Source organism: Triturus cristatus, chromosome 8, assembly GCF_964204655.1.
Source record: "Triturus cristatus chromosome 8, aTriCri1.1, whole genome shotgun sequence".
Classification (NCBI taxonomy): domain Eukaryota; kingdom Metazoa; phylum Chordata; class Amphibia; order Caudata; family Salamandridae; genus Triturus; species Triturus cristatus.
In genome coordinates this window covers 449457220-449485092 of record NC_140591.1, presented here as the reverse complement: position 1 = coordinate 449485092, position 27873 = coordinate 449457220, and the positions used below count along the sequence as shown (strand labels likewise).

Below are 27873 nucleotides of genomic sequence, written 5' to 3'. Positions count from 1 at the left end.
GTCTTATCAGAGAAGCTAAAAATAGCCCCTCAGCGCAGAACCGGGCCACAGCGAGTACTCCTGCCCCCCACCTCTCTCCAAGGCTCTCCTGTTGCAAGCATTACACATTTTCATGTCAGAGACGCTTTCTAAGCAGTGATTTCACCTCCTGGTTCAGTCGCTCCTATTTCTAGCCCCCACCTTACAGGCTGCAAGGTCAAAATCTGCCTCGCACAGCCCTGAAGCTGTCAAAGACAAAAAGCCTTCCTAATTTCATCTAAACTGCAAAAATGTGCCCTATGGAAAAATTTATTTTGATATACAATTTCTTTTCAGGGGTCATAAGTTTATTTTCAATTCTCAGATTAGCAGGTTCAGCTTAAATTAGAACCTACAACCCTGTGGACCCAGCACATTGGCTCACTGAACCACCAAGAACACAAAGCTGCATAGGAACAATTTGCAAATTCGAAATACCCACAATTTTCTCAAGCTAAACTTTTAACCGGTCCCTAATAACTCTTCATTAATACTTTTGTACATTAAGGGTGTCATCAAATCACAGGGGTTGCTCTTTCTCTAGCTACACCCCTCTCAATTTCCTTTTGTGACTTATTGATGGTGATGAGACCAAATTAAATTTACTCCTTAACAATTTCACTTCTCAGAATTCTTTCACATATTCACAGTCATTCAATCACACGCTTTATCCAGTGCTAGCAACATCCAAAACACAATTTACCACACCATAACATTTAAACACACATTTAACCCACAGATCAACACTTAAGACAGAAACAAAAGACAGCCCACAGACTGTACTTAAACCAAACCGTTTGTAAATACTAGTTGCAAGTCATATTCACTAGATTTGGCTGGCAGAACACCAGAAAAAACGCTCTGCATCTCATCACTTATGAATGTTACTAAGTGCAAAGACCAGGATCCTTTTATGTACATTTTTAGTTCCTCGGGGTACTAGTCACCAAAGAAGAAAAACTTCTATATACCTAAACCTAGTTAAGTATCCCCTCTAGGGGAGCCGGCTAATTATATACAAAAGAAATGGTACATCCAAGAAAGCAACACATTCATTCATTCATGTTCTTTTTCTCCCACATTCGTACACAATCAAACATCTCTTGCCTAGTCTTTTGCTTAAACATACATTGTTCCACATACTCAATTTTCCGAAAAATCAAATGACCCATACATAGGCCAACGCAGCTCAGGATTCTTGCAAGTGTATTTATTCCATAATGCGCTGTACATTATAGAAGAAAGACCATACTTAATATACATATCCCTATTAGGCGTCCCCTCCGGGGGGGGGGGGGGTGGTTGTGCTTCATCAAGTCTCAAGGTACCATTCCAAAAGCAACACATCCTTTGAAGTGTGCTAAAGACAGGCATGCCAAAAATAGTGCAGAATATGCAATATTATAATCAAAGTAGCACTTAAGGTACCTTTAGTACGATGTGCCGTTCAAATCAATTCAGTTAGAGAAAATTCTCCTCATTACCTGCCTATGTGAATTGCAAGTCACATATGTCAAAACAAACCAAGTTGGCCAATGCAAATATACAATCTCAAAGCCACAGTAAGCGTTACTAAACTACCTTACCAATCACAGGCATCAAAACCAACAGCAAGCGCCGCAGAAGGACACTTACCAATCACTTGGTGTCCAGATTCATCCTGCCAAGTTCTAAAATCGACCAAATGGTCACTGCACGGTGAATCAACAGAAGAGATCTCAGTCGAGGACCGGCGCCACCTGGATGGTCAGATCAGAAAGAAAGGAAAAGCCGCCGTGGATGCCAAGACTCGGGTCTTATTGGGCAGTGATCACGTCCAGAGCGAGATTCCAATCCTTCGTCGCGACCAATCCTTTGGGCATCCGAGTCACCGATGAGTCCCACGTTGAGGCGCCAATTGTGGAAAATAGGCCTCAGCTAGGCCTACCAGTGCAAGGGGTTCGCCCTTCTCTGCACAGAGTCCTCAGACTATTAGAAAGAAGTTGGCACAGAAACTGGAATAGAAAATACAGAGTTTAATAAACCTCATGAGGTGGAACCACATTCACCCAGCACCCTGTGGTGCTGAATGAAGGTAGCACACAGAGTAGATGAACCATGGGTCTTTATACCCACACAGGGGCTCAGAAAAAGGGCGGTACAAGCATACATGAGAAGAGTTACATACATAGATGGTCATACAGAAATGCACAGTCGACAGTAAAGTAGGAGCTAGCAGTTGCTGACTCTGGTAGAAACAACCTGATAGTTACAGACTAAAAACAGATGCATGGACAGTTAGATATTCCTGCGCATGTGCAGGGTAGCAGAGTCTAAGTATAGCCAGTCCTTTAAACAGAGCACAAGGGTAAACAAAATGGCTGCCAGAAATACAAAATGGATTCCACAAAATGAACAAGATAGCCTCTAAATACCAGATGGATTCTGCTAACGCTAATTTAGTCACAGCCAATTTACGACACTCCAGCGGCACAATTGTTTTCAGTTCCTCCATCTGTTTTAATTTTCATTTGCGCACAATCAAGGCCTGAGGTTACAAAAGTAGATTGTGATCATCTAGGTCTGTTTCTCTCTTGATTATGTTCGCAAGTAATCATGGAATAATACATTTGTACCTAGCTGTGTATGTAGGACCACATTATTATTTTCTCTGATAGGTGTTAGATGAGTGGAAATGTTTTCCTATTTAGCAGCCGCAAGAGCAAGCTATCAGATTTTTCATCATCCCAGTGTAAACTTTGTCAAAAACCTTTGAATTGGAACATCTCCATTTCCTGCATCTTCCTCAGCAGGTCGTATGAACTCTCTAGCTGGGATCTCCGAGTAGCTCTTAAGCTACCTGTAGCTCTCCTTCTACTTATAAGTGGCTCTCCTGTGTGCAGCTAGCCTACTAAATTAGAAGCTTTTGCTTGGTTGAATTAATATATGTATACCAAAATGGAGAGCGTATATTTGAGACGAAAATGTGTTTATTTATTACCCATGTAGAAGCATTCCATCTGGAGCTGCTTTATCCCCTCTTTTGTGTTCACTGCACTTGTTACCAGTCCGTAAAAGGCTTATTTTTAAAATCTGTTGCCTGACACAAAAATTCCTTACTCGGAAAAGATCCCAGCTATCTAGGGTGTAGACTTTCTCATTACCGCTCTCCTAGACTGCTTAGATCTAGTGACAAAGCGTTGCTGACAGTCCCACAGGTCAGAAGGACCCATACAGGAGGCAGATTATTTTCCTATCCAGCCCCTCTGTACTGGAATAGGTTACCTTTGCATATTTGCATGTGTACGGATCATCTCCAATTTAGAAATGTACTGAAGACAGTGCTTTTTTAATGCAGTAGCGTGGCTTGTGTTCTGGTTTAGCGCCGAGATACCCCTCTCGGGGCGATTTGTGCTCTATATAAATTACATTAACATAACATATTGACAATATATTAACATTACTGATGGCAACCATGCCTGATTCACTGAGGTGATCACTGGTAGTATTCCGGCATATATTTGGGCAACTAATGTAATCTTGTCTGATGTGCTCACTATTAAAACACTAATAATAGCTCTTGATGAGTTTCATTGAACATAAGTAGCTCTCATTGCAGAAACGGTTGGAGACCCTTGCTCTAGCATCTGTGGTATCAGTGATTTTGCATCTGTGGTGTGCCGATTCTATTACTTTTATTCCAGTCATCTCTTGTTCAATATATATATATATTTTTTTCCAATCCCCTGCAAGTAGAGGTCTTTCTTGCCTTTGTTTAGCCAGATACAAGTACCTTCATCGCATCCCACTCTATTCCCCAAGTTGTGGCTGCATTATCAATCTGTGATTTAGTCATCAAGCCTAATTTGAAATTAGACTCCAGTAGACTATCAGTATTACACCCCACCAAAGTTATAGGTCACGGTTAAAGATGAATGGTCTAACAGTATTCCGCGGTGGTATTTTAAGTCATTAATCTATTGCATGTGTTCTTCTCACGTCGGCAATGTATAATCTAATTTGGAATCACAGTGGTTCTCTGCCCTTCCCACCATCCTATGCACAGTTAAAACCAAACCACACCACTGTCACACCTAAAAATGGCTGGGATGACATGGGCAACCTGTGGAAAATATCACGTTAAGGGCATAAATCTTTGTTGGACATATTTTCTTCAGCTATAATGTATCTGTTTTCTGGGTCATCGATATTATTTGAGATAAAAAAAAGTGTGACTGGTGCCCCTCCTCCACGTACAACATATGGAGCATGACAAGGACCCATTGTTACCCTTTGTTCTTTCATGCTTATCCTCCACCCTCATCTATTTATTCGACCTCAGATTCTTAAACTATATTGAGAACAACCAAAATGCACTAAAATAAACTCCACAATTTTCAAAATAGACAAGCCTAAACCACAACCTTACAGCACTTGATACTAAAGCTGAGCCCTGACAAAAGAGAAACTGAAACTATGTCAAAACCTTATAACTAAATATCTAAAGAACAACAGTCATAGGTCCCTCCCGGCAAGGATTATCAAACACTTGGGCATTTGCAGGAGTTGTGGCATGGCTCTCTTGTATAAGTTAACTCAGTAGTAAAAACCTGCTTTTTCTACCTGCGTAGCCATATCCTGAAGTGTATTTCTCCTTAGGTAGCATTTTTAAGGGTAAGAGCCTGCCTCGCCTCATTCAGAATATCTTAGACTTCCTATTTTCTATAAAACCCTAAAGACTGGGATATTCCTTCAAAGCTCTGAGTCATTATCCTTGATGGACAGTAAGTTGACGAGATCCATTTTTAACCGGGCAGGATTCAGAGCCAGAAATACAGTCATCATTATCAGCAGCAACACCATCTGCAACGCTTGACACCAAACACATGCATTGGTGTCTTTTGTGACTAGATCAAATACTCTGAGAAAGATTGGCAGTGGATATGGGTTTGGCAATCATGGAAATAGGGTTGCACTACATGCCTTACAGAGTACTCCGTAAAAAGGCCAAGGGGAAAGAAATTGACCGGGCCGGGATCCGTGGCAGTGAGGCATTGACAGTCGGAGTGTGGTCTTTGGAACTGAAGCTGCTGCAGAAATGGCTATACCGGAACATGGAGATAGTAGCTGAGGCATGGAGTAGAAACACTGACTTGCAGTCAGTGAGACACACTTACTGACACTGGAACTGTGAGATGCATTCATTGACATGCCTCCTAGAAGACACAGACAAACTTGGCACCAGGTCTTCAGGAATCCTTAGAACCTCTCAGGAACGCATCTTACCCAGATCTCAAAGAGACACAATGGCCTCCCACATTAAAGAAGTAATAGGACATTCACTAAAATGACATGAGACTGAAACAGCTCAGTGGCTCTTGTTACTCTGTTGCATAAGTTAGTTTCGTCTTATCTCAGTTGAGGAAATCCATCACACAGTTCATTTGATAGTATGTGTAATCAATTTTCTTTTTCCTATGTACAGGCTGCTTTTACTACTGAAACTTAGTGTTGTTTATTTTGTAGGCACTTGAGGTAGTTCCTTAGTAGTGTGTTTTTAGGTCTCGCTGAGCCCAGCGCATGCACTGGCTCTGCGAGACATTTTGTTTGTGAGTTTTCAAAGTGCTGCTGGCTGGCCTAGCGCTTGCGATCACGCGACCGTGCACGCGCGAACCGCTAGCCTTCAGCAGCACTTTGAAAACTTGTGTGTCATCGCGATCACCTTCGCTTTCCGAGCGATCGCGATGACGCACGCTTTCAATGCTTGTTAATTCTCCACCCCGTCCCTTCTTCCGCATCTGTCAGACGTCACAATCCATACACGGCTCTTCTTTTTTCCCACCTTCTACAATAGCACTCCGGTAGGACGGCTTATGCTGACTGGGAAGCAAAAAGCAATTGGCAGCGAGTGTTTTTCTACCACAGGTTTTTCTCCACCTCTCATCCTAGCCGGTTGCTCCATATCCACCCATGTGCGGGATGGGAAACCTGGCGTTTCCCTTGCATTTTTCACAGAAAGCAACTCCATTGTTTTGATACGATAGTTCACATGTTAAACTGCACGAGGCACGCGAAGTGGTCTGCGCATACTGAACACGCGCGTCTTTTTCGATCCTATCTTGTATCGTTCCCACGCCACCACAGACCACCCCACTCCCCACGCGGGGCTTCTTTTACCCACCATGCACAGCCATCAGTGCAGAGAGCTGTAGATCCATGGATGATGCACTGCCAGCCACCCCAGTATGCTTTGTGGGTGCTCTGCGCTCACGGAGAAAGTGTTGCACTGAAAGAAGTGAGCGACTTGTGTGTACCACGTTTGTCTCCCAACCACCACACACCACTTGGTTCCATACAATGCGTTTTCCTACGCAGAATGCACGAGGTGCAGAACTTGGTGGAAGCGAGACCTTTAAGTTAGTCCCAATCATGTTTAATATGTATAAACCATAAAATACGGTTACCCAGCTGCAGTATTTCGGTTTCAATTACATGCCGTGGATCACCTGCGCAGCGTTGTTTTGCCCCGTTTGGCGCTCGCAGCACTTTATGTATCACCAATGCCACCTCTTGCCTTGTACTATGTACTACACCCTCATCACATGCCACCTTCCCCAGTGTGCGCCCTGTCTTTGGTTTCTGCAGCATCTGCACCTCACCCCTGATGCGGGTGCACTGTGTCCAGTTCTTTTTTAAGTTCAAGAAAAGGTTTATTGAAAAGATTATTATGATCATAAAAACAATACTTCATATATGCAGTTATTTGTTAATACATAAATACATGAAGGTGTAATAAAGAACAATAACGATATATAATATCCATTAAAATAGTAAAAGGATAATATAGAAGATGATATGAATACAAGCAAAGGTTCACAGAAATCGTAAATAACAGTACATGTCAAAAATACACAATTAAAATAAAAACGATATATATATATATAATAGAAAATGATAAATTAAACATAATTACAAATAAACAATAGGAGGTAAAGGAGGCTTGGTCACTTCTTGTTGTGAGGGAGCAGGTAAAGGAGTTTTCTTCACGGTATCGTCTAGAAATTGTGTGAGTGGGCCCCAAAGGTGAGAACGTTTAGTAGCAAGAGAGATAGGATGAACGAGTGCTGTATCGAGGCGATGATTGTGACATACAGCATACCACCAAGCTAAATAGGACAATTTAGAGGAATCTTTCCAGTTTTTTTATATTTGCTGAAAAGCTACAGCTATTAACAAATCAATAAGTGGTAACTGGGATTGACTTGTTTTCCAGTCCGGTGTTAAACTACCTAGGTTAATGTTTGTAGGGGAGAGTGGAATTGTGGTGTGAAATATAATGTTGATTTGGTTCCAGACCTGTTTCCAGAATATAAAAACATGTGGACATGTGAAAAGCATATGATGGAGATCAGCGTGAACCTGGGAACATGTCCAGCAAGTGTTGAGATTTGTGTTGTGTATTTTATGTAGGTATGTGGGGTTAAGAAACAATCTGTTGTAAATAAAGAAGAGTGTTTGTGTTGTGCTGGCCGCTCTGGATGATTTCCTAAGTTTTGTCCAAATTCTGTTCCATAAAAGAGATAGGCCAATTTGTCCCCAGATCGGATTCCCACGAGAGTTCCACTTTGGTTTTGTCTCGGATCTCAGGAGGTACAATTAAACGGGAATAAATGGTGGACGCTTTGGGGTTTATGTGCAAAAGGTTATGCCATGGGAAAAGGGGGTGGGAGGGTGAGGAAGGTGAAGATTTGAGTTTAGCATAAGTATCAAGTATTGCTTTCTGCAAGGTCAAAAATTTAGGTTCAAAGGAAGAAGGCAAGTGATAAAGAGTTTGTAATTGCGTAAATTGAATGGGTACGCCCTGATCTAAAAGTTGATGAACCCAGTATAGACCTTTATTTCTCCAAACCTTCCAAATTATAGGTTTCCTATTGAGAAGGGTTTGTTTATTGTGCCAAATTGTGGAATTGAGAAAAGTGTCTAAATTATGTACTACTTAGTGGGGTGCAGTGGATAGTAGTTTACAGGATTGCTTAATTATGGGAGTAGAGAGCTTTTGTGGTTTGTGAGTAAAGGAGAGATATTCCTGAAATGTGAAGGGAGCTAAAAAGGAGGTCTCAAGATCCACCCAGAGAGGTTTATCTTCAGATTGATTAGTGATCCAATTTGATAGTTGTCGTAACTGAAAGGCTTTGTGATAATTGGAGAAATGGGGGAAATTGACACCGCCTTCAGATTTTGGTCTTGTTAATTTCTGTAATGCCATTCTTGGTTTTTTAAAAGTGAACAAAATTGCCCAGATGACTATCTGGGGATGCCCAGTGCACTACCAGAATACACAATCCAGTGTAAATCACAACTTCATATGAATATACAATGTATACTCCACTCGAGGAAAACAATTAAACAATATTCAGTGTGACAAAAATTCACTAAATTAAACAATCAAAAAAGACCATCATAAAAAGGAGTCCAATCAATCTTTCTTGATGATCAAAACGATTCTTCTTTATTGCTGAATTGTTTTCCTCGAGTGGAGTATACATTGTATATTCATATGAAGTTGTGATTTACACTGGATTGTGTATTCTGGTAGTGCACTGGGCATCCCCAGATAGTCATCTGGGCAATTTTGTTCACTTTTAGTACACAGAGGCCTGCAGAGCCCCTTTACCTAGTGCACACCAAACATTGATTAGTTGGTTCACTAGTTTATCTGAGCATTTGTGTGTTTAAATCAGATTCTTTGAGTGCATCGTAGCTGCTTTTTTCATATTCTTGGTTTTTTAGCATTCCATAAAAAAGAAGTCAAAATAGAATTAATCTTTTGAAAGAATTTAGATGGAATGGAAAGTGGAATGTTAGAAAGGATATACAAAACTATCGGAGCCAACATCATTTTGATTGTGTCCAGACGACCCCACCAAGAAAAATGAAGGGGATGCCATCTTGCATCCAAAGTTTTAAGTTTGGCAGAACATTTGTCTATGTTTAAAGAGATAGCTGTCTTTATAGAGGGAGAGAACCAGATACCAAGATATTTTATATGTTTAGGGCTCCAAGTAAAGTTGGAGATCTTAAAATCATCCTTAAAGGTGTATTTGGTTAAGGGTAATATCTCACATTTTCTTCTATTCAGTTTATAGCCAGATACCAATCCATAGGCCTCCACCTCTCCCATGAAAGCTGTAAGTGAAGATTGTGGTTTGGAGAGAAAAACAAAAATGTCGTCAGCATATGCTGCCAGCTTAATTTGTTGAGGATCCGAGACAAAACCTGTGATTGAGTTATTCTGGCTCTTGAGAGAAAGGGTTCTAAGGCCAAATTGAAAAGAAAAGGGGACAAGGGGCATCCTTGGCATACTCCTCGTTTAAGATTAAAGTAGGGGGAGATGAGGCCATTGGTAGATATGGCGGCCTTGGGCTCAGAGTAAAGTAGGGCTATTAAAGAAATGATTTTCGGTCCAAACCCAAACCACTTGAGAGCGTGGAAGATAAAAGGCCAGTAAACCTTATCAAAGGCCTTTTCTGCATCTAACGCAATTGCCGCCAAGGAGTCCGGATAATGTGATGATTTAGATAAAATGTCAAAGAATAAGCGTGTATTGTCAGTGATGTTGCGACCTTTGACAAAACCTGATTGTTCTTTTCCAAGCAGCATGGGAAGATATGGTTCTAATCTTAGGGTTAGAGCTTTCGAGAAAATTTTATAATCTACGTTAACTAAGGAGATAGGTCTATAATTCTTACAGTAACGTAAATCCTTATCAGCCTTTGGTATTAGACAGATCAAGGCTTCGGAAAAAGAGCCAGTGGAATTACGGGAAGCGATAAAGGAAGAAAGAAGAGTGTGTAAGTGTGGGAGTAATAGATGAATGAAATGTAAATCAAATTCCACTGTGAAGCCGTCTGGGCATGGGGCCTTGTCTTTTTTAAGAGTTTTTAAAGCATTTACAATTCTGTTTGTGTAAGTTCAGCTTCCAAATAGGCTAAATCTAATTGGGGATTAATATGTTTTTGAATTGTGTAGAAATATTGGGATATGTCTGTATCTGAGGGTGTGTTTTCTGGTGTGTAAAGGGATTGATAGAAATGTACAAATTCTTGGAGTATTTCAGTGTCTTTGAATTTCGGTGCTTGGCTATCTTCTATAATGAAATCAATATGAAGTTTCTGTTGTTTAATCTTTAGATAATTGGCTAGAAGTTAGCCTGATGTATTTTGGCCACCATAATACTTTGCTGAGGATTTCAGTAAGTATAGGGAGGCCTGTTCGGTAGTGGATTCGTTAAAAGTGAATTTTCAGTGATGAGATCTTTAAGGGAGTCCTTCGACTTGGAGGTGTGGAAGGAGTGCTCAAGTTTTTTAATCTTTATGTAATATGTAATATGCGGGAATCTTTACGTTTATTTGACACAAATCTAATGATGAAATCCCGAGCGGTGGCCTTAAAGGCGTCCCACACTGTATGAAAGGAGACATCATTCGTTAAATTAATGTGAAAAAACTCTTGAGCGAAAGAGGTAAAAGATTAATTGAAATTAGGGTCAAGGAGTAAGGAATTATTGAAACGCCATTTTTTTGGCAATGTGGTTTGATTTAAAATGTCTAATTGAATTGAAACAGGTGCATGATCCGAAATGAGTATAGGGCCTATGTCAGCAGAACGTAAGGATTGGGAAATGTTGCGTGAAATAAAAATATGGTCTATTCGAGATTGTGTTTAATGTGGAGAGGAAAACAAGGAGTATTCTCTTGTGGATGGGTTGCAGAGGCGCCATGAGCCTAATAAGTTTCTTTGTTGAATAGTTTGTGTGAAAACTTTGTGTGGCGTGTTTGGGATAAAGGGGGAGTTAGAATTTCTATCAATAAACGGGTCCATCACTTGGTTGCAATCTCCTGCAAGAATAAAGTTTTCTGATGGGTATTTGAGCAATAATTGAGATATACGAGACCAAAACGTGGCATCACCGCTAGAAGGGGCATAAATGTTAAGCAAAGACAGAGGGGTCTTCCCCAGCAGGAGGTTAGTGAGAATCCACCTACCCTCTGTGTCGGATTCTTGAGATACAAGCTTGGCATTCAGTGCTTTGTGACAAAGAGTTATAACCCCATTCCTTTTGCCATCTCCTGGTGAGAAAAAGATTTCACCAACCCAATTTCTTTTGAGTTTTAGTGATTCGCCTTCGGTGAGATGTGATTCTTGCAGTAACGCAAATTTTAACATCTAATTTGGAGAGGTGAGATAAGACTCTCTGTCGCTTAATGGGGGAGTTCAAGCCTCTGACGTTCCATGTGACAATTTTTAAAAACATTTGTGAGATGAAAGTAATAAAAACATAAGTGAACCAATAAAATCTCGTAAATTGTGAACAATAGTACATGTGAAAAATTCAACAATAAGAACTATAAAAAACATTGAAGTAAACCCTATATTAGGTACGAAGATATTAAAAGTTAAAACCAATTGAGAGAAGCTGAAACGGTGGGAAAGATGAAGAAAAGGAAGAAGCAAGATTGGAAAAAGAGGTAAATGATAAGAAGAAAGAAGAGGGAAAAAAGGAGAAGGGGTGAGAGCTGTAAAGAAGAATATAAGAAAAAGGATCATATCCACAAAGAAGTCAAAACAATGGAAGGATGGGGAGGGGGAGACCACATGGAACAATGACGTACCCAGACTCCATGAGGTAAGGCGGGGAAGACTTTGGGATGTAAAGAACATTCAAAACTAAAAGGTCAAGCACATGAGGTTAGGTCCTGTGTAAAAAGAAACAACAAATGTTTAATACAAACAGGATGGAATATGTCACGACACATTATGACATCAGACATTATGAGGTTATAATGTGAAATGGAAGAAGATCATGAGAACAAACAGACCATTATACCATGACAAAATCCATTCTAGAATTCTGTAAGTAAAATAACATACTGAAAAGCTAAACCCTATTCCAATATATAACAGAAGATGATCTATTTAGAGATTAATGAGATCAAACAAACCATTATACCATGGCAAAAGGTATACTAAACTTCTATAGTTAAAACAGCACACTGAGGATTTAATCCCTATTCAAATATATTCCAGAAGAAAAACTATTTAAAGCGAGTGCTGGAAATGTCCATCTTTTCTGGGCATTGTGCATTGAGGAAACTCTTCAGCTTTGTTGGGTCCTCATAAGTCGTGGTGTTATTGTTGAGTGACTTTAAACAAGCAAGGATGAAGCAATCCAAAACGAGCTCAAATTGAACGCAACGCTGGACGCATATTGAGGAATTCTTTGCGTCTATCTGCTGTGGATTTGGCATAGTCTTGCGAGAAGAACAGTTGATGACCTGAAAATGAAATACGCTTCAGGAGCCTAACTGCGGAAAGCACTTTGAGGAGGTCCGTATACTCAAGGAAATACAATACAACTCCTCTTGGTCTTTTCGTGCTTGAGGGTGTTGAATGCAGTGGGCCCAGTCTATGAGCACGTTGTATATTGAGAGTAGTGCCCTCCGGTAGATTTAGTACTGTCGGTAGACATTTTTGAAAGAAGGAGATGGGATCCGATCCCTCCGTGCCTTCCGATAATCCATAAATGCGATGGTTGTTGCGTCTGTTTCTATTTTCAAGGCTTTCAACCTGTTTTTGCAAGGATGTAATCTGGGAATGAAAGAGGTCTACTTTTTTGTAACATGCACTGAGAGTTTCAACATTATGTTCAACCTTGGTGACTCTTTCTTCCAATTTTTCCCATCCATCGGTTAAGATTTGTATTTTAGAATTTGTCTCTTCAACAAATGGCCGTAGAGCTCGAATTTCCTCCAGAAGGAGATCCATGGAGACAGACGAAGAAGGCTTCGGTGGAGAGGGTGGATGTTGTTTAAGGCGTTTAGTTGTTATTTTAGTAAGAGAAGAGGAGCCATTAGTCGTATTCGAAGAAGCAGCTGTTTTGGGTGTCGATGTTTGGGAGTCCTCCATTTTAATAAAGTTCACACGTGGCTTTGAATGGAGAATAAACCTACGATGTTAAGATATTTGCAATTAAGATACTTTTTTTAACCTACCCATGCAATGGGGAGAGTTAAAACCTATACAGAAAAGGTTATGTAAAACTGCAAGGTATAACTTACGTGCGCAATTCCACCTAATAATAGTGGGCAAGGCACACTGTAACAGAATTTGCGTGCATTTGGCGCATGACAGAATATCAAAATATACATTTACCAATAAGCATGAAGTGAAATATAAAAGTGATATCTGTATGCTTAAATGGAATAGAATATATGTATGAAATGTAAGTCACCACAATACATTACAAGAGTGTGTCTATGCCCAAGCAAACCATACCACATGCTTATCTTAATACCATATCAATAAAGCCACTTTAAATAAAGAATCTTGTGGTACACTCATATAACATTGTAGGTTCTGAGAGAAACACAGCTAAGAAATGCAGATATTTGCACATACATATATTAGCAACATAGGAACAAGGTTGCTGAAATGCCCATCGAAAGCCTGTTAATACAAGCGCAAGGGAGTAATGTCCAAATTCACTTTTCTACATGACTTCTAGTGTGAAACATCCATAATCAGTGAACCGGGGTCAGTAAATGAATAAAACATTGCTCCTTTCTGAAGAAATTCAGAGTGCGATGGAAATAATCTCCTCAGTGTGCAGACTGCTTTGAAGCCACAGTTCTCATTCAGTTAGTCAGGAAGCAATATGTTTCACAGAAGGGGCATTGCAAGGCAAAGTGAGGCAATAAATCACTGCAGAGTTTAACTTTAGAGTTCTTCTCATGTTAGTTCAATTTGTTAACCTCCATAAATCTATGATGCCAGTGAAAATGCAAACTGAAAGTAAACCGGGCTCTCCCAGCCAGCGCGTGCGTGGCAGTTAAGCAGCTGTCACAGATACCTCAACTGTGAGCAGAAAGGTTAATAAAAGGTCAAAGCTTGCCAGAAAGAAGATGAAAATACTTCCATTTAGAGGCTCTTACATTCCGACCATAAATTATGCAGTTTTGCAGACCTTCAAGACTCCAGTGAAGCCAGAAAATCCCTCAGAAAGCCCCGTCACCTCAAGCGAGTCACAGGAACGCCGCCATCTTCCTCGGCCTCAAGCCACGCCCCACTGTGTCCAGTTCTAAATGTGTCCTGTGCAGCGCGTGATATGTATTGTCATTCAATGTACGCAAAGCCTCCCGCAGTTCTTGCTTAACCCCTTCCACCGTGTATTAAGGATTTGTATTTCCTCGTGCCGCCTACACATTGTTTGTGATTGGTGCCCCTTGCAGTGCATCCTGGTGCTGTGAGTGCAGACTCTCGCAATTAAGGTTCGGTCTCCTCTTGAATGCACACTATCGTTAAGGACATCCTTCGTTTGTATGATGAGTAGTTTTATCTGCAGCACCCTAAACAATGCGTGTAGCATAGCAGATCGATATACTGGAGGGCCATACTGCTTCCTCCCTCATCAGGGTCGCAACAATTCACTTACCATCACTGAATAATGAATACAAAATCTTCCGTGCAGCGCTTCCGTGCATGCAGTGTCTCCTGCAGCGTATGCGCTGTCTGCAGCACGCACAGATAGAGCTCCGCCTGTGATGCGTGCCCGCACTCCCAGGGAGCCTCCGGCGGGGGGAGCCTTGACACTGGTCATTTGTCAGGGACTCGTAAGCCCTGCGCTGACTTTAAAGGCACGGCTCAGCTGACCAGCCTTCTGATTGTGGATAACATTGTAAATATTTGGCTGCTTCGGTAGTATAATTGTGAAAGCAGTCTGCCTTATCTTAATGAGTAGGTTTGCTCTTCGAAGCCTGCAGTATTGACAGCAGGATGGGCGGTGACTATCGTCTGCTGCTGTTTCTCATACTGAACGGGCTATTGAGAGTGTCCTGTGGTGACAAACCCTCCTTCCCCACATTCTTACTATAAGGCTGCCCTCTCCGCAGCAGCTTGAAATGCCCAGATCTGGTTTTATCTTGAAACACATTTTGTACAAATAGATTGGTTTTGTCACAAATGGAACCCACACGCAGGCTATGGTGACCCCCGCAGTGACCCTGTCTTTCGCAGTGACCCTTTCCTTTCGCTTCCCGCTACCCCAGAGCTCCTGGATGACATGTCTGAGAGCCGAGAGTGGTGAACTGTGTCTCTATTCAGACGCCCCTCTAGAGACGGGACAGCACCGGGCACTTGCTGTGCAATGCCTGCGGCCTCTACAGCAAGATGAACAGGCTCAGTCGGACGCTCATCAAGCCCCAGAAGCGAGTAGTAAGTACCGGCCGGGCGCGGGAGGGCAAGGGTGTCTCTCGTGGAGGGTAAGTGTGTTGGTGCTCGCTGCCCACCCCTGTAGCACGTTTACACCACTGGGGCCAGACTACAAAAACCTGGAACTATGGAGGCCTGGAAAAATCTATTTGCACCGTGTATAAAGTAGGGAGGGAAGGTGCAATGCAAAGTGGTCCAGCACTATTTATTCTGTTTGCAGAATATGGCCTCAATTTAAATGCAAGTTTAAACAAGTGTGCTCCAATTTTATTGTACATAGAGCAAAAATAGTCTAATGTCTGTTCTGTCTGTATAATTAACGCACTATTCATGTTCTAGGATTTTATAAATGTATACATTAATAATATGATTTCGAAGTCGACATTGTACATTTGATTTCACAATCATTTCCCTCCAGTTTTCCCCAAAGCAAACGTTCTTATGTGCACGCAACCTGGGCTTCATCCTGGACTCCTCCCTCTCCATGACCAGGCAAGTCAACAACGTCTCCTCGGCGTGCTTCAACATCCTACGCATGCTACGGAAGATCTTCTGGTGGATCCCCACCGAGACCAGGAAGACCGTCACCCAGGCCCTTGTCACTAGTCGACTGGACTACGGCAACGCCCTCTACGCCGGTACCACCGCCAAGCTCCAGAAGAGACTCCAGCGGATCCAGAACGCCTCAGCCAGACTCATCCTCGACATCCCACGAACCAGCCACATCTCCGGACATCTGAGAGACCTGCATTGGCTCCCCGTCAACAAAAGAATCACCTTCCGCCTCCTCACCCACGCACACAAAGCCCTACACGACCAGGGCCCGAGCTACCTCAACAACCGAATCAACTTCTACGCTCCCAACCGCCACCTCCGATCAGCCAGCCACGCCCTCGCCGCCGTCCCCCGCATCCGAAGAACGACTACAGGAGGAAGGTCCTTCTCCTACCTGGCCGCCAAGACCTGGAACTCCCTCCCGACCGACCTGCGCCTGACCCAAGACCACCTCTCCTTCAGGAAGAAGCTGAAAACCTGGCTGTTCGAGCAGTAGCGGCACCCCCCTCCCCCCAGCGCCTTGAGACCCTACGGGTAAGTAGTGCGCTATATAAATGTCTTTGATTGATTGATTGATGTGCTGTAGACTGAGAGGGAAATATGTTTGCCCCTTTCCACATTGTACCGGAGTAAACATGCTGCAGTTGTGGGCATGCTGCTGTGCTGATTTCTTTTAGGTGACCACATAACTTCCCAACAACAACAAACACCTTTGTCTCTTGCCTTCGTGGAACCCCAGTGCTGTGTTCTGCAAACTTGCCTCAAAAGTCCTTCATGCTGCAGGTGCTTTTAAGTAAACACCATGGAAATCTTTTTACAATTTGCAAAACTTTCAAGGAGTCATGGAGCACTTTTCACTAACAATAAGCAAGCAATCGAAGTTGTGTGCGTTAAATAATCCTTCTATATTGCTCTGCTGTTCACGCACACTCGTGATATGAGTTAGGATTGTTTTCTGCCTTCGTTTTAGGCCGGCTTGCCTTCCCCCACATTACAAGAGCTGGCCCAGGCAGGCAGCAGCTAGAAATATCTCTGCCATTGCCCCAAATGTGTCCAACTCTTGCCAATTTGACCCTCAAGTTGCTATGAGCCAGCAGTCGTAGCAGTGAGATGTGAGTTGGGCCCAAGCACCATGTCTGCTTCCTTTCACTGATACACAACACTGCCTGTTTGCTTCGCTAATGGTATTGTATAGCAAAGCAAATGGCTTTAACTTAATGAAAGGCGAGACCTATTGCATTTTTAATGCTTGTTATGCTTATTTTGGGGTTGGAAAATTATACTTTACTCTGGTTCTTTAAGCTGTGCCTTGTGTGTTTCTTTTTCTAAGTACGCCTGAGCAGACGTGGAGCTTGGCACTTGGGAAGGTGGACCTGATGGATCAAGGTAAGAAACTTAGGACAACTCTGTTCTCAAGGTGATAGGGAAAGCTCTTTCAAAGAAGTCCATTATGGAAGAAAAAGAACGAGCAGTCTATCACAACCTTGGTAGTTTTTTTTGTAATCCAGATGGTTTAGAACATTTTTTCATGCTGCAACCATTCTGTTATCTGCAGTCATTTCTGTCAGCCTGATCTGATCTTTTTCAGCATTGGAAATGCTGTGTGTTATGTATGGCATTAGCATGTACAGTGTGTTTATACAGCCCTATGTTACTTTTTTAACGTAATTTGAAAAAGACTGGGATGTGATGAGAGACCCCATTCCAATTCAGAATTGATGAGCCAATCCGATTGCTGTTCCTGCTATCGAGAACTAGGCAATGTGTCGGTCACACATTGGACTCCAGCAAGACAAACTCAACATTTTGTCCTTTGTAGGTCCACACAAATGCAGTTCTGGTGATAAGCTACATACCTCCTTTTTATGCGCTTTTAATGCATAGTAAAATAGCAGTATCTACAAGGTTACACATCAGTTAAACCTAGAGTGTCTAGCTGCTTATGAATAGAACACACAGCACTCTACAACTGGTGTTTTCTGGAATCGTAGATCATATTAGCACTCAAAGATCTGACACAATTGAGTTAACTTTGCAGATCTTATTGAGATAGCCGCTTGCTAATTCTCCTTTACTTTGTTCCAGATATCGCATTCATTACTGATGAGACGTTTGACTTTGGACTTAGTTCTTTTTCTGATAGGTAAGTTAAATTGTATATGCTATTCTTTTTATGTGTCTGAGGATGTCTTTACATTGACAATGATACTTGTAAGTTCTGTGCTGTGAATGAGGGTAAGCTAAGCAGAACTAAGGACATTTATGTGATGCTTTATATACCTCGAAAAGCCATACCTTAATTTTGGAGTTTTTGTTTCTGCGTTCGTCTTAAGGTGACATTTTAAAGTAACCAGTTAGATTAATTTCCTTGTTTATAGGTGACAAATATTCACTGCTTGTCTTCGTTATCCTAATATTTCCATTAAAACATAATCTGATACTCAACAATCATTTCCGAGCAGACACAACCTTGCATATTCACAGAGAACTCTGAAGTAAATGGTGTGATCGTTCAAGACAAAGGCATTTGTGTTTTCTGCACATATTGAAAACAGGACAGTCTCCTTTGAATCACTGCTGTCTAACAGTTGAACCGTACCAAGATACGTTTGGACAATGGAGAAAAAATTAATAGATGCTACATGTAGATTAAAAAAATGTTGTCCAAAAATCAAGAGGCTAGTAGTGTTCTAATTTTGTTGATCACAGCCCTTCTCGTGGTGTCAGTAAGGTCACCTCATAAGGCTTAATGTCCGAATATCTAATGAAGGAGTCTGGTTAACATAACTTCTGATTGTTTCATGATTTCAACTATGTACCTTAAGACTTCTACCTTAAATAATTGTTACTTGAATACATAATTGTAGCTTGTGCACTAAAGCTATTTAAAAAAAAAACATAATCCTCCTGTCATCCTGCTTATTGTGCCATCCCTTTCCACCCAGCACTGTCAGTCCTTGTGGTCGTGTGTGACACACACTAACCCCAGTGTTTATGCTACTGCCACTCATCTTCCAGTTCTTTTCCCACAAGAGCAACACCACACTCTAATGTAGTGTTCTCTCAAATGATTGAAACGGCACCCTATTGTGAAAGCTGAGGTTTTATTTGCATAAAAATCATTCAAATGGTTGCCTAGCCATGCGATACATGGAATCAATTGAACACAATGCCTAAAACCGTTTCTTGTACCAGCGATCAGTGAACCAGTATAACTCTGCGATTGTAACTGACAGTCCAAAGCAGATGCACCAACATTTTAGTTTGACGTTGATGACAACTCTCAAGCACTTAGCTAGGCTTAAGTCCCCACTTAAGCCTGTCTTCAGCATTGAAAAACTAATTTAGGTGTCCCATTACAGACGAGCTATCATGCGGAGTGACATGTGAGCTGTCCAAGGTGCAGTAATTTTGCTCACAATCCTCAGTCCATGCATTCCAGGGACCCTCGTATGTGGGAACGGTCTGTGCTGATTTTGAGTGCTACCTCTGTCGTAATGATTGCTCAGATCTCCTATATGCCATTAAAGGGGTGGGGGGGGGGCTGTTCAGAATGCTCCTAGTGAGGAGTGTAGACTAAATACGTTTTGTGGACTCTACCAAGCTGGCTAACACAGATAATGAATGCGTTCCCACTAAAGTGAGTACGAACATTTGGGGCTGTTGTATTCCGCTTTAGGTGTCCGTATATAGGTTTTCCTGAATCATGTCCTTATATAGGCACAATTCTCATTGCCCTTATATAGGCATAAGACCCCAGTCCTTATTTAGGCATTAGCCATGCTATCCAAATACAGGCATGGTCACCTACATCCATCCACCCCACCGTCACGATGAGTTCTTAGAAACCAGACCCTTAAGCTCTTGGGAGTTTCCCCTAGCACAGGATTATTGATTTCTTCAAGAACTCATTTATCCTGCATGAACCGCTATTCCTTAAGTCTTCATTCATGACGTCTTCCTCTGCCCGACTTTACGTCAATGCAAACATTCCTAAGCACCTTCCAGGTATAAGTATACCTTCCCTTGCCACGGCAAGTACAGAGGAGACCCTGACTTTAGAGGAGCCCGTGTCCCGGTCTGACGCACTGGCAAGAGATGCTGTCATCCCTGCTCGCAGAGAATCCAGCTTTCAGTGTTCTTACTCCCTTCGAGGTGTGTTAGAGTTCGAGACTCGGAAAAAGATTCCCACCTCTCTCATTCTCAAGGTATGGAGCTAACTAGAACCTAGAGGGACTCTTGGCATACTATACTAAACTATAGTGTAACATCCTATAGAATACAGCACCTACTTTTTACCTTGTACTACACTTAGGTTAGGTACACTAGGGTGGAACTAGATAGAGAAGCATCTTATGAGTACTCGCATTTTTAGCCTATGTTATTTGTGTATATGAATATATGTGTCATAGCTAAAAGATAATGCTAGCCCAGTATTATATCTTTCTACTGCTTACGCTGTGCATAATATTTCTCGCATACTGTCTTGTTATTATAACAGCTCATATCTCTTAGACGAGAAACAAGACTGTTCAATAAATCCTTTTATTGAAACGCCCGTCTATTCTTTCTGTGTAACTCTGAAGAAATTAAACGTGCACGATTACTGAGTCTGTTGTTTCCACGATTCTGAGAGTGTTCCGATTCTAAAGGGAAACAAAGTTGTCATGTTTATGTGGTTGCCAGATACTACTCCCTTCTTGTTTACAAGGAGTTTCTAGTGGCCTCCGAGTTAGCTGGTACAAATTAATTAAGTTTAATATACTCGATAGGGGCATACTGACCTCAGTCCTATGCCAAATATATAGGGTATATTATTCCAATGCGCAGAGCTTATTAGGGAAATGGGAACTACACTACATGGCGCCCAAACGTTTGGTAAGGCACTAATTTAACGCTAGATACTGAAGTAACTCGGTCGTGCTTTTCTCAGAGACCCCTACTCACATACTCCATAAGACATCTGGAGTGGGTAGGGTTAAGTATCCAACAAAGCAGAATAGGACAAAAATACTATATATTAGCGGTTTGGTTTGTTCAACGTTGAAGGATACAGTGTTCCAAAATATTGTGCACCTTATCTTTGTTTCCTTGAAACGTGTTCTACATTCTTTCAAAAACAATGTCCCTTAACGGGGATAATGCTGAGACTGATCCAGTCGTAGCAGCTTTTAATTTTAAAAGTTTAAATGAAACCGATAAGGGTGTTACGAACATGCCTCCAAACTTAAGAAGAGCCATCACTCTAAAACTTATAAAACAGGGCCTAACACTAAGAGGCGGTAGAGCAGTTTTCGTGATAGAGGCACACAAATCTTTTCAGACAGAGGTATTCTATTCATGGATTGTATTACCAGAATCAAATCCAGTATCAAAAGTATTTAACTTCTTTAAAGAAGATGAACCACCTGAGGAATATATGCCTTTCGAGGATATTAAAATTCCACTCACATACCAGGAGCATTATCTCTGGTTTAAAAAATCACAAAAACATTACCAGGCTCGGTCCACTAGGTAGACCTGGAGCAACATGGCCGATTTTAGCCTGCTACACACCTCATCCTGACATCAAAGAGATGTCAGACGAGGAATTACTTACTCAACTACAAGAGTTAATAAAAATTTACAGATAATTAGTCCTATATGTCATGCGGACTTTCTCAGTCCAACCACCAATAACAATTCCAAATCAAGCCCCTCAACAAGGGTATACACTAAAAATTACTCCACAGACTTTACACGCAGTCATGGGTAAAATGCCCACAAAACGTGAACAAATTCCATTCTGGGTAGCTCAAAAATTGCTCAAATCGAAGCAGTATTTCCTAATACTAGCCCTTATGAGAAACACAGAATTCTAACAATCTGTTTACCAATGGGGATCACACCACAACTGGAAGACTGCACCACTTGGGGCACAGTCTTTGCTGCCATCTATACTAAAACAAATGGTGTTCCGTCAATTGCGGTAATACCTGATGTCCTGAAACAAATTCAAAACGAATACGGGGCAGAGCCTGCTCTGAATTTAGGTATGAAATTACTAAAAAAACTTCGACCAGGTCTCAACAATAATATTATCTAATATTAAAGGGGAGGCAGCATCAGTGGCGATCCGCCAACGCTTAAGGGAATTTGATGTAACAGAACATCAACATGAACTACCCAGAATAATAGAAAAATCTTATGCAGAATTAGGCAGAGACAGTTTGGGTGGAAAACTTTTGAAGCCAAAACTGTCTGAAGGCCCTGAGAAGGACTCAAATATTCAAAATCCTACATCTTCTAAAAAGAAGTGGGAAACTAATAAACAAAATTCAAAAGAGAAACGTTCTCAATCCCCAGGTAGGTCTCCTCAAAAGGAGCCCTCTGAAAGGAGGTATAACCTTAGGAATAGGGATAATTTGAGAAAATCTGACAGGTATCAGGATACTGATACATGTTCCTCTCGTACCTTTCAGATATCGTCACAGACATCAGAAAGAAGAGGACGGTCAGATCACAAAGAAGAACGCGTGAAGTCCAAAGACAATCAACATGTTCAGAAAAATAAATCAAAACCTCAATTCACAAAAAGAAGGTAGCAGACATGCCGAGAATACTGAGAACACAGCTCAAGAACGGAGAATGGGCTCAGACAACGCTGGACAGTGCAGCAAAGTAACAATAGATCACCAGAACCTGAAGGAACTTCTGGAGATAGTGGACTTGAATGAATACATCACAGTAGAGACTGTAGACACCAGGATTAGTACTCCACAAAAGTTATATGAAATAACACTCCGAATGGAGGGAGACATACCAAGAAAAGTGAAAGCACTCTTTTGGGAGAAACTTTCAAGGGGTTATGATATACTTCTAGCAGAACAGGACTGGCCACCAAAATTTGTTAGTGAGTGCCCACATGGTGAGGACATCATTATGCCTGCTTTCTCCAACCATATTCCAATTCACCTAAATTATTCTTATGCCAGGAAATGGGCAGTAGCCCAGGCCCCAGCATTATACAAAAATCAAGTAGGATGGGATGAGGACTCACCTCACCACATAATACAGCTACAATATCAACCTACTGCACAAAGGCAGTACCCAAGAAAGCAAGAAGCTAAAAAACAGGTCAGGGAGATCTTAGATCAACTTGAATACCAAGGGGTGATTTGAAACATGCACCTCCTCAATGAACAATCCTTTGTTTCCTGTATCTAAACCAGACAATACATATCGTCTAGTTTTGGATTACAGACACTTGAACAATTGTTCCAAAACATTTGCAGTGCAAAATGCACATAGTACAGCACTAATGAATAACATGTGTAAAAAATATAAAACCACATTGGACATTTCAAATGGTTTCTTTTGTCAAAACATAGCACCTGAAAGCAGGTACTTAACAGCTTTCTCAATAATGGGAACCCAGCATCAATTTTGTAGATTCCCACAAGGGTTCAAAAACAGCCTGGGGTTATTCTCAGCAAGGGTAACAGATTTACTACAAATTTATGATGACGAGGCATTGTCATACGTCGATGACATCTATCTGACAGACGATGACCTAGATAGGCACTTGAACAGGGTGAATACCATTATACTGGGCTTTGCCTCTGAGGGCTATAAATTCAATTTTAAAAATCCAGAATTGCCCATCTCAATGTCCTTTTCCTAGGATATGAGCTTTCAAGTGAAGGCTAGAGCCTGGCAGCTAACTTTTTAGAAAAGTGTGTGCTGCTCCAACCTCCAAAAACGCTGAAAAATTTACAATCCATCTTGGGTTTCTTACATTTTGGAAGAACTTACATTCTAAATTACGCAGAAAGGGTTAAATCTCTCTATGAATTAATCAAACCTGATTTTTCAAAAAAACATTGGACACAGTAACACACAGACATGCTGCGTTCACTCCAAACTAATATGTTAGCAACAAATCATTTACAAACACGCGTAAATAAACGCAATTTAGTGATCCAAATAATTTCAGGTCAATGCGGATTCACCTATTTAACATTTAATGAGGGTGAAAAAGTACCAATAGCATACAAATCACATTTGTATACACAAGCAGAAATGCGCTTCACTTCAACAGAAAAGATACTGACAGGAGTTCAAACCACTGTAGCAAAAGAAAGAGCTCTAGCTCCGGGGAAACGCATTATTGTCGTGACTCCAGTACCAGCCTTAGAGGCGGTTAAAAAGCGAGAATTCCAAAAATAAAAGCTTTACATCCTAGATGGATACAATGGGTTAATTCTCTTGTTGCAACAGATGTTGAATATGTTTTTGATCCGGATTTAAAAACACAAGCGTTCCTGCAATATGAAGATGAATGCCCTCTGCCCACTGAAATTCTGCCTCTCGATAAGTACGAATTTATAATTTATACTGACGGATCAGCACAACCCGCTACAGGGAGTAAGCAAGCTTACAGTGCAGCGTGCGCAATCGTTAAAGGTCGCATGCGCGATGGTAACTTCCGACCAATGGTCACTAAAGCTCAATCTCTAGGAGATTGTACAGCTCAGCGAGCTGAACTACAAGCATTCAAACTGACACTTGAGAATAAGGATCGCAAATTCACTACACTTGTAGTGTGCGATTCCTTTTACTGTGTCCAGTCATATAATGAATATTTATAGAATTGGCTTCAAAATGGATTCAAAGATGCAAAAGGTGGCACAATAAAGCATAAAACACTTTGGGAACAAGTAGTTCAGTTGAGAAACAAACTACCAAAAGCTCACGTGATACACACGATGAGTCATCAACGTGATGGCGTTCACATTGCAGGGAATTCATTGGCTGATGAAGCCGCAAAGGCGGCTGTTCAGACTGCTTCCGTAGCTGCGAGCACTCTTTCAAAAACGAGAATAGACAGTGAGATGTTGGCTGTCAATGCTTCAAGCAAAGGCAGTGGTGCAGCGTTACCAATTCGCATTGCCCTTATATAGGCATAAGATCCCAGTCCTTATTTAGGCATTAGCCATGCTATCCAAATAAAGGCATGGTCACCTACATCCGTCCACCCCAATGTTACGAGTTCTTAGAAAGCAGACCCTTAAGCTCTTGGGAGTTTCCCCTAGCACAGGATTAATAATTTGTCCAAGAACTTATTTATTATGCATGAACCGCTATTCCTTAAGGGTTCATTCATGACGTCTTCCTCTGCCCTACTTTACGTCAATGCAAACATTGAGTGTTTATTTACTCATTGCAGGCTTTCAAAACACATAAAAAAAGGCATTATCATTTACAATGCCAAGAACTCAAACTCTCGCAAATGCGAGACCTATTGCATTGCAAATGCTTGTTCTCCATTTAATTATTGACAGTGCATTTCATTTTTGTGAAATCTCTTGTTAATAAAATGTAATATACTGAACCATCACTCGCCCTCGTGCCAAATCCAATCAGTATGTGTGTGCGTTTGAGGAATAGATGGCTGTGCAGGAATCTTTGTCTTTTTAGTTTCTCTGCCAAGGTGTATGTTCTATGTAAGAATAACCCACCAACTATAGATATTGTCGTAAACCCACGGGAGTTCATGGTGATGTCTCTCTTGTGAATTCCAAAAAGTTTTTTTATCCACAATGTCCTGCAAACCTCAAAATGTCTGTCACATTTTCCTTGCAATATTGTGCCGAAATTCTCACGCTGTAGAAACAAACAATGTCAAAACGATCTGGTTTTGCAATCAACTGTCTTTTTGGCCCGTGCTTGGCGGCCATCTAGGGAAACCTACCAAACCCATACATTTCTGAAAACTAGACACCCGGGGGCTTCCAGGGAGGTATGGCTTGCGTGGATCCCCCAATGTTTCCTTACCCAGAATCCCCTGCAAACCTCAATTTTAGCTGAAAAAATCACTTTTTTCACATATTTTTGTGTGGGAAAGTTGTGGCATCACCGGGCTCACTCAAATTTCCCACCTCCCAGCGTTCCCCTGGGTCTCCCGGTAAAAATGGTGCCTCACTCGTGTGGGAGGCCCAAGTACCCGCGACAGGCAAGGGCCCAAATCGTAGTGAGGCGACATCAAAATTGCCCATCTCAAAACCACCTGGTTTTGCAAGGGGGGTCACCTGGGTTTTTGGCCCGGTGCTCGGCGGCCATCTAGGGAAACCTACCAAACCCATACATTTCTGAAAACTAGACACCCGGGGGCTTCCAGGGAGGTATGGCTTGCGTGGATCCCCCAACATTTCTTTACCCAGAATCCCCTGCAAACCTCAATTTTAGCTGAAAAAATCACATTTTTCACACATTTTGGTGTGGGAAAGTTGTGGCATCACCGGGCTCACACAAATTTACCACCACCCAGCGTTCCCCCAGGTCTCCCGGTAAAAATGGTGCCTCACTTGTGTGGGAGGCCCAAGTACCCGCGGCAGGCAAGGGCCCAAAACGTAGTGAGGTGACATCAAAATTGCCTATCTCAAAACCACCTGGTTTTGCAAGGGGGGTCACTTGGGTTTTTGGCCCGGTGCTCGGCGGCCATCGAGGGAAACCTACCAAACCCATGCATTTCTGAAAACTAGACACCCAGCGGCTTCCAGGGAGGTATGGCTTGCGTGGATCCCCCAACGTTTCCTTACCCAGAATCCCCTGCAAACCTCAATTTTAGCTGAAAAAATTACTTTTTTCACACATTTTGGTGTGGGAAAGTTGTGGCATCACCGGGCTCACACAAATTTACCACCACCCAGCGTTCCTCCAGGTCTCCCGGTAAAAATGGTGCCTCACTTGTGTGGGAGGCCCAAGTACCCGCGGCAGGCAAGGGCCCAAAACGTAGTGAGGCGACATCAAAATGGCCTATCGCTAAAGCACCTGGTTTTGCAAGGGGGGGTCACTTGGGTTTTTGGCCCGGTGCTCGGCGGCCATCTGGGAAACCTACCAAACCCACGCATTTCTGAAAACTAGACACCCGGCGGCTTCCAGGGAGGTATGGCTTGCGTGGATCCCCCAATGTTTCCTTACCCAGAATCCCCTGCAAACCTCAATTTTAGTGAGCCCGGTGATGCCACAACTTTCCCACACCAAAATGTGTGAAAAAAGTGATTTTTTCAGCTAAAATTGAGGTTTGCAGGGGATTCTGGGTAAGGAAACGTTGGGGGATACACGCAAGCCATATCTCCCTGGAAGCCCCCAGGTGTCTAGTTTTCAGATATGTATGGGTTTGGTAGGTTTCCCTAGATGGCCGCCGAGCACCGGGCCAAAAACCCAAGTGACCCCCCTTGCAAAACCAGGTGGTTTTGAGATAGGCAATTTTGATGTCACCTCACTACGTTTTGGGCCCTTGCCTGCTGCGGGTACTTGGGCCTCCCACACAAGTGATGCACCATTTTTACCGGGAGACCCAGGGGAACGCTGGGAGGTAGGAAATTTGAGTGAGCCCGGTGATGCCACAACTTTCCCACACAAAAATGTGTGAAAAAAGTGATTTTTTCATCTAAAATTGAGGTTTGCAGGGGATTCTGGGTAAGGAAACGTTGGGGGATCCACGCAAGCCATACCTCCCTGGAAGCCCCCGGGTGTCTAGTTTTCAGAAATGTATGGGTTTGGTAGGTTTCCCTAGATGGCCGTCGAGCACCGGGCAAAAAACCCAAGTGACCCCCCTTGCAAAACCAGGTGGTTTTGAGATGGGCAATTTTGATGTTGCCTCACTACGTTTTGGGCCCTTGCCTGTCGCGGGTACTTGGGCCTCCCACACAAGTGAGGCACCATTTTTACCTGGAGACCCGGGGGAACGCTGGGAGGTGGGAAATTTGAGTGAGCCCGGTGATGCCACTAGTTTCCCACACAAAAATGTGTGAAAAAAGTGATTTTTTCATCTAAAATTGAGGTTTGCAGGGGATTCTGGTTAAGGAAACGTTGGGGGATCCACACAAGCCATACCTCCCTGGAAGCCCCCGGGTGTCTAGTTTTCAGAAATGTATGGGTTTGGTAGGTTTCCCTAGATGGCCGCCGTGCACCGGGCCAAAAACCCAAGTGACCCCCCTTGCAAAGCCAGGTGGTTTTGAGATAGGCAATTTTGATGTTACCTCACTACGTTTTGCGCCGTTTCCTGTC

At 42.2% G+C, this 27873-nt stretch overlaps 1 protein-coding gene across 1 annotated transcript in view; it reads left to right on the top strand.

Moving 5' to 3' along the window:
* Positions 1–27873, top strand: part of LOC146802288 (uncharacterized) — a 197403-nt gene that overhangs the window by 77162 nt on the left and 92368 nt on the right. Inside the window, exons 2-3 of the mRNA XM_085621859.1 lie at positions 17150–17205; positions 17905–17962. Of these exons, the coding sequence (XP_085477985.1) occupies positions 17196–17205; positions 17905–17962 (68 nt within the window). The 5' untranslated portion in view covers positions 17150–17195. The remainder of the gene's footprint in view (positions 1–17149; positions 17206–17904; positions 17963–27873) is intronic.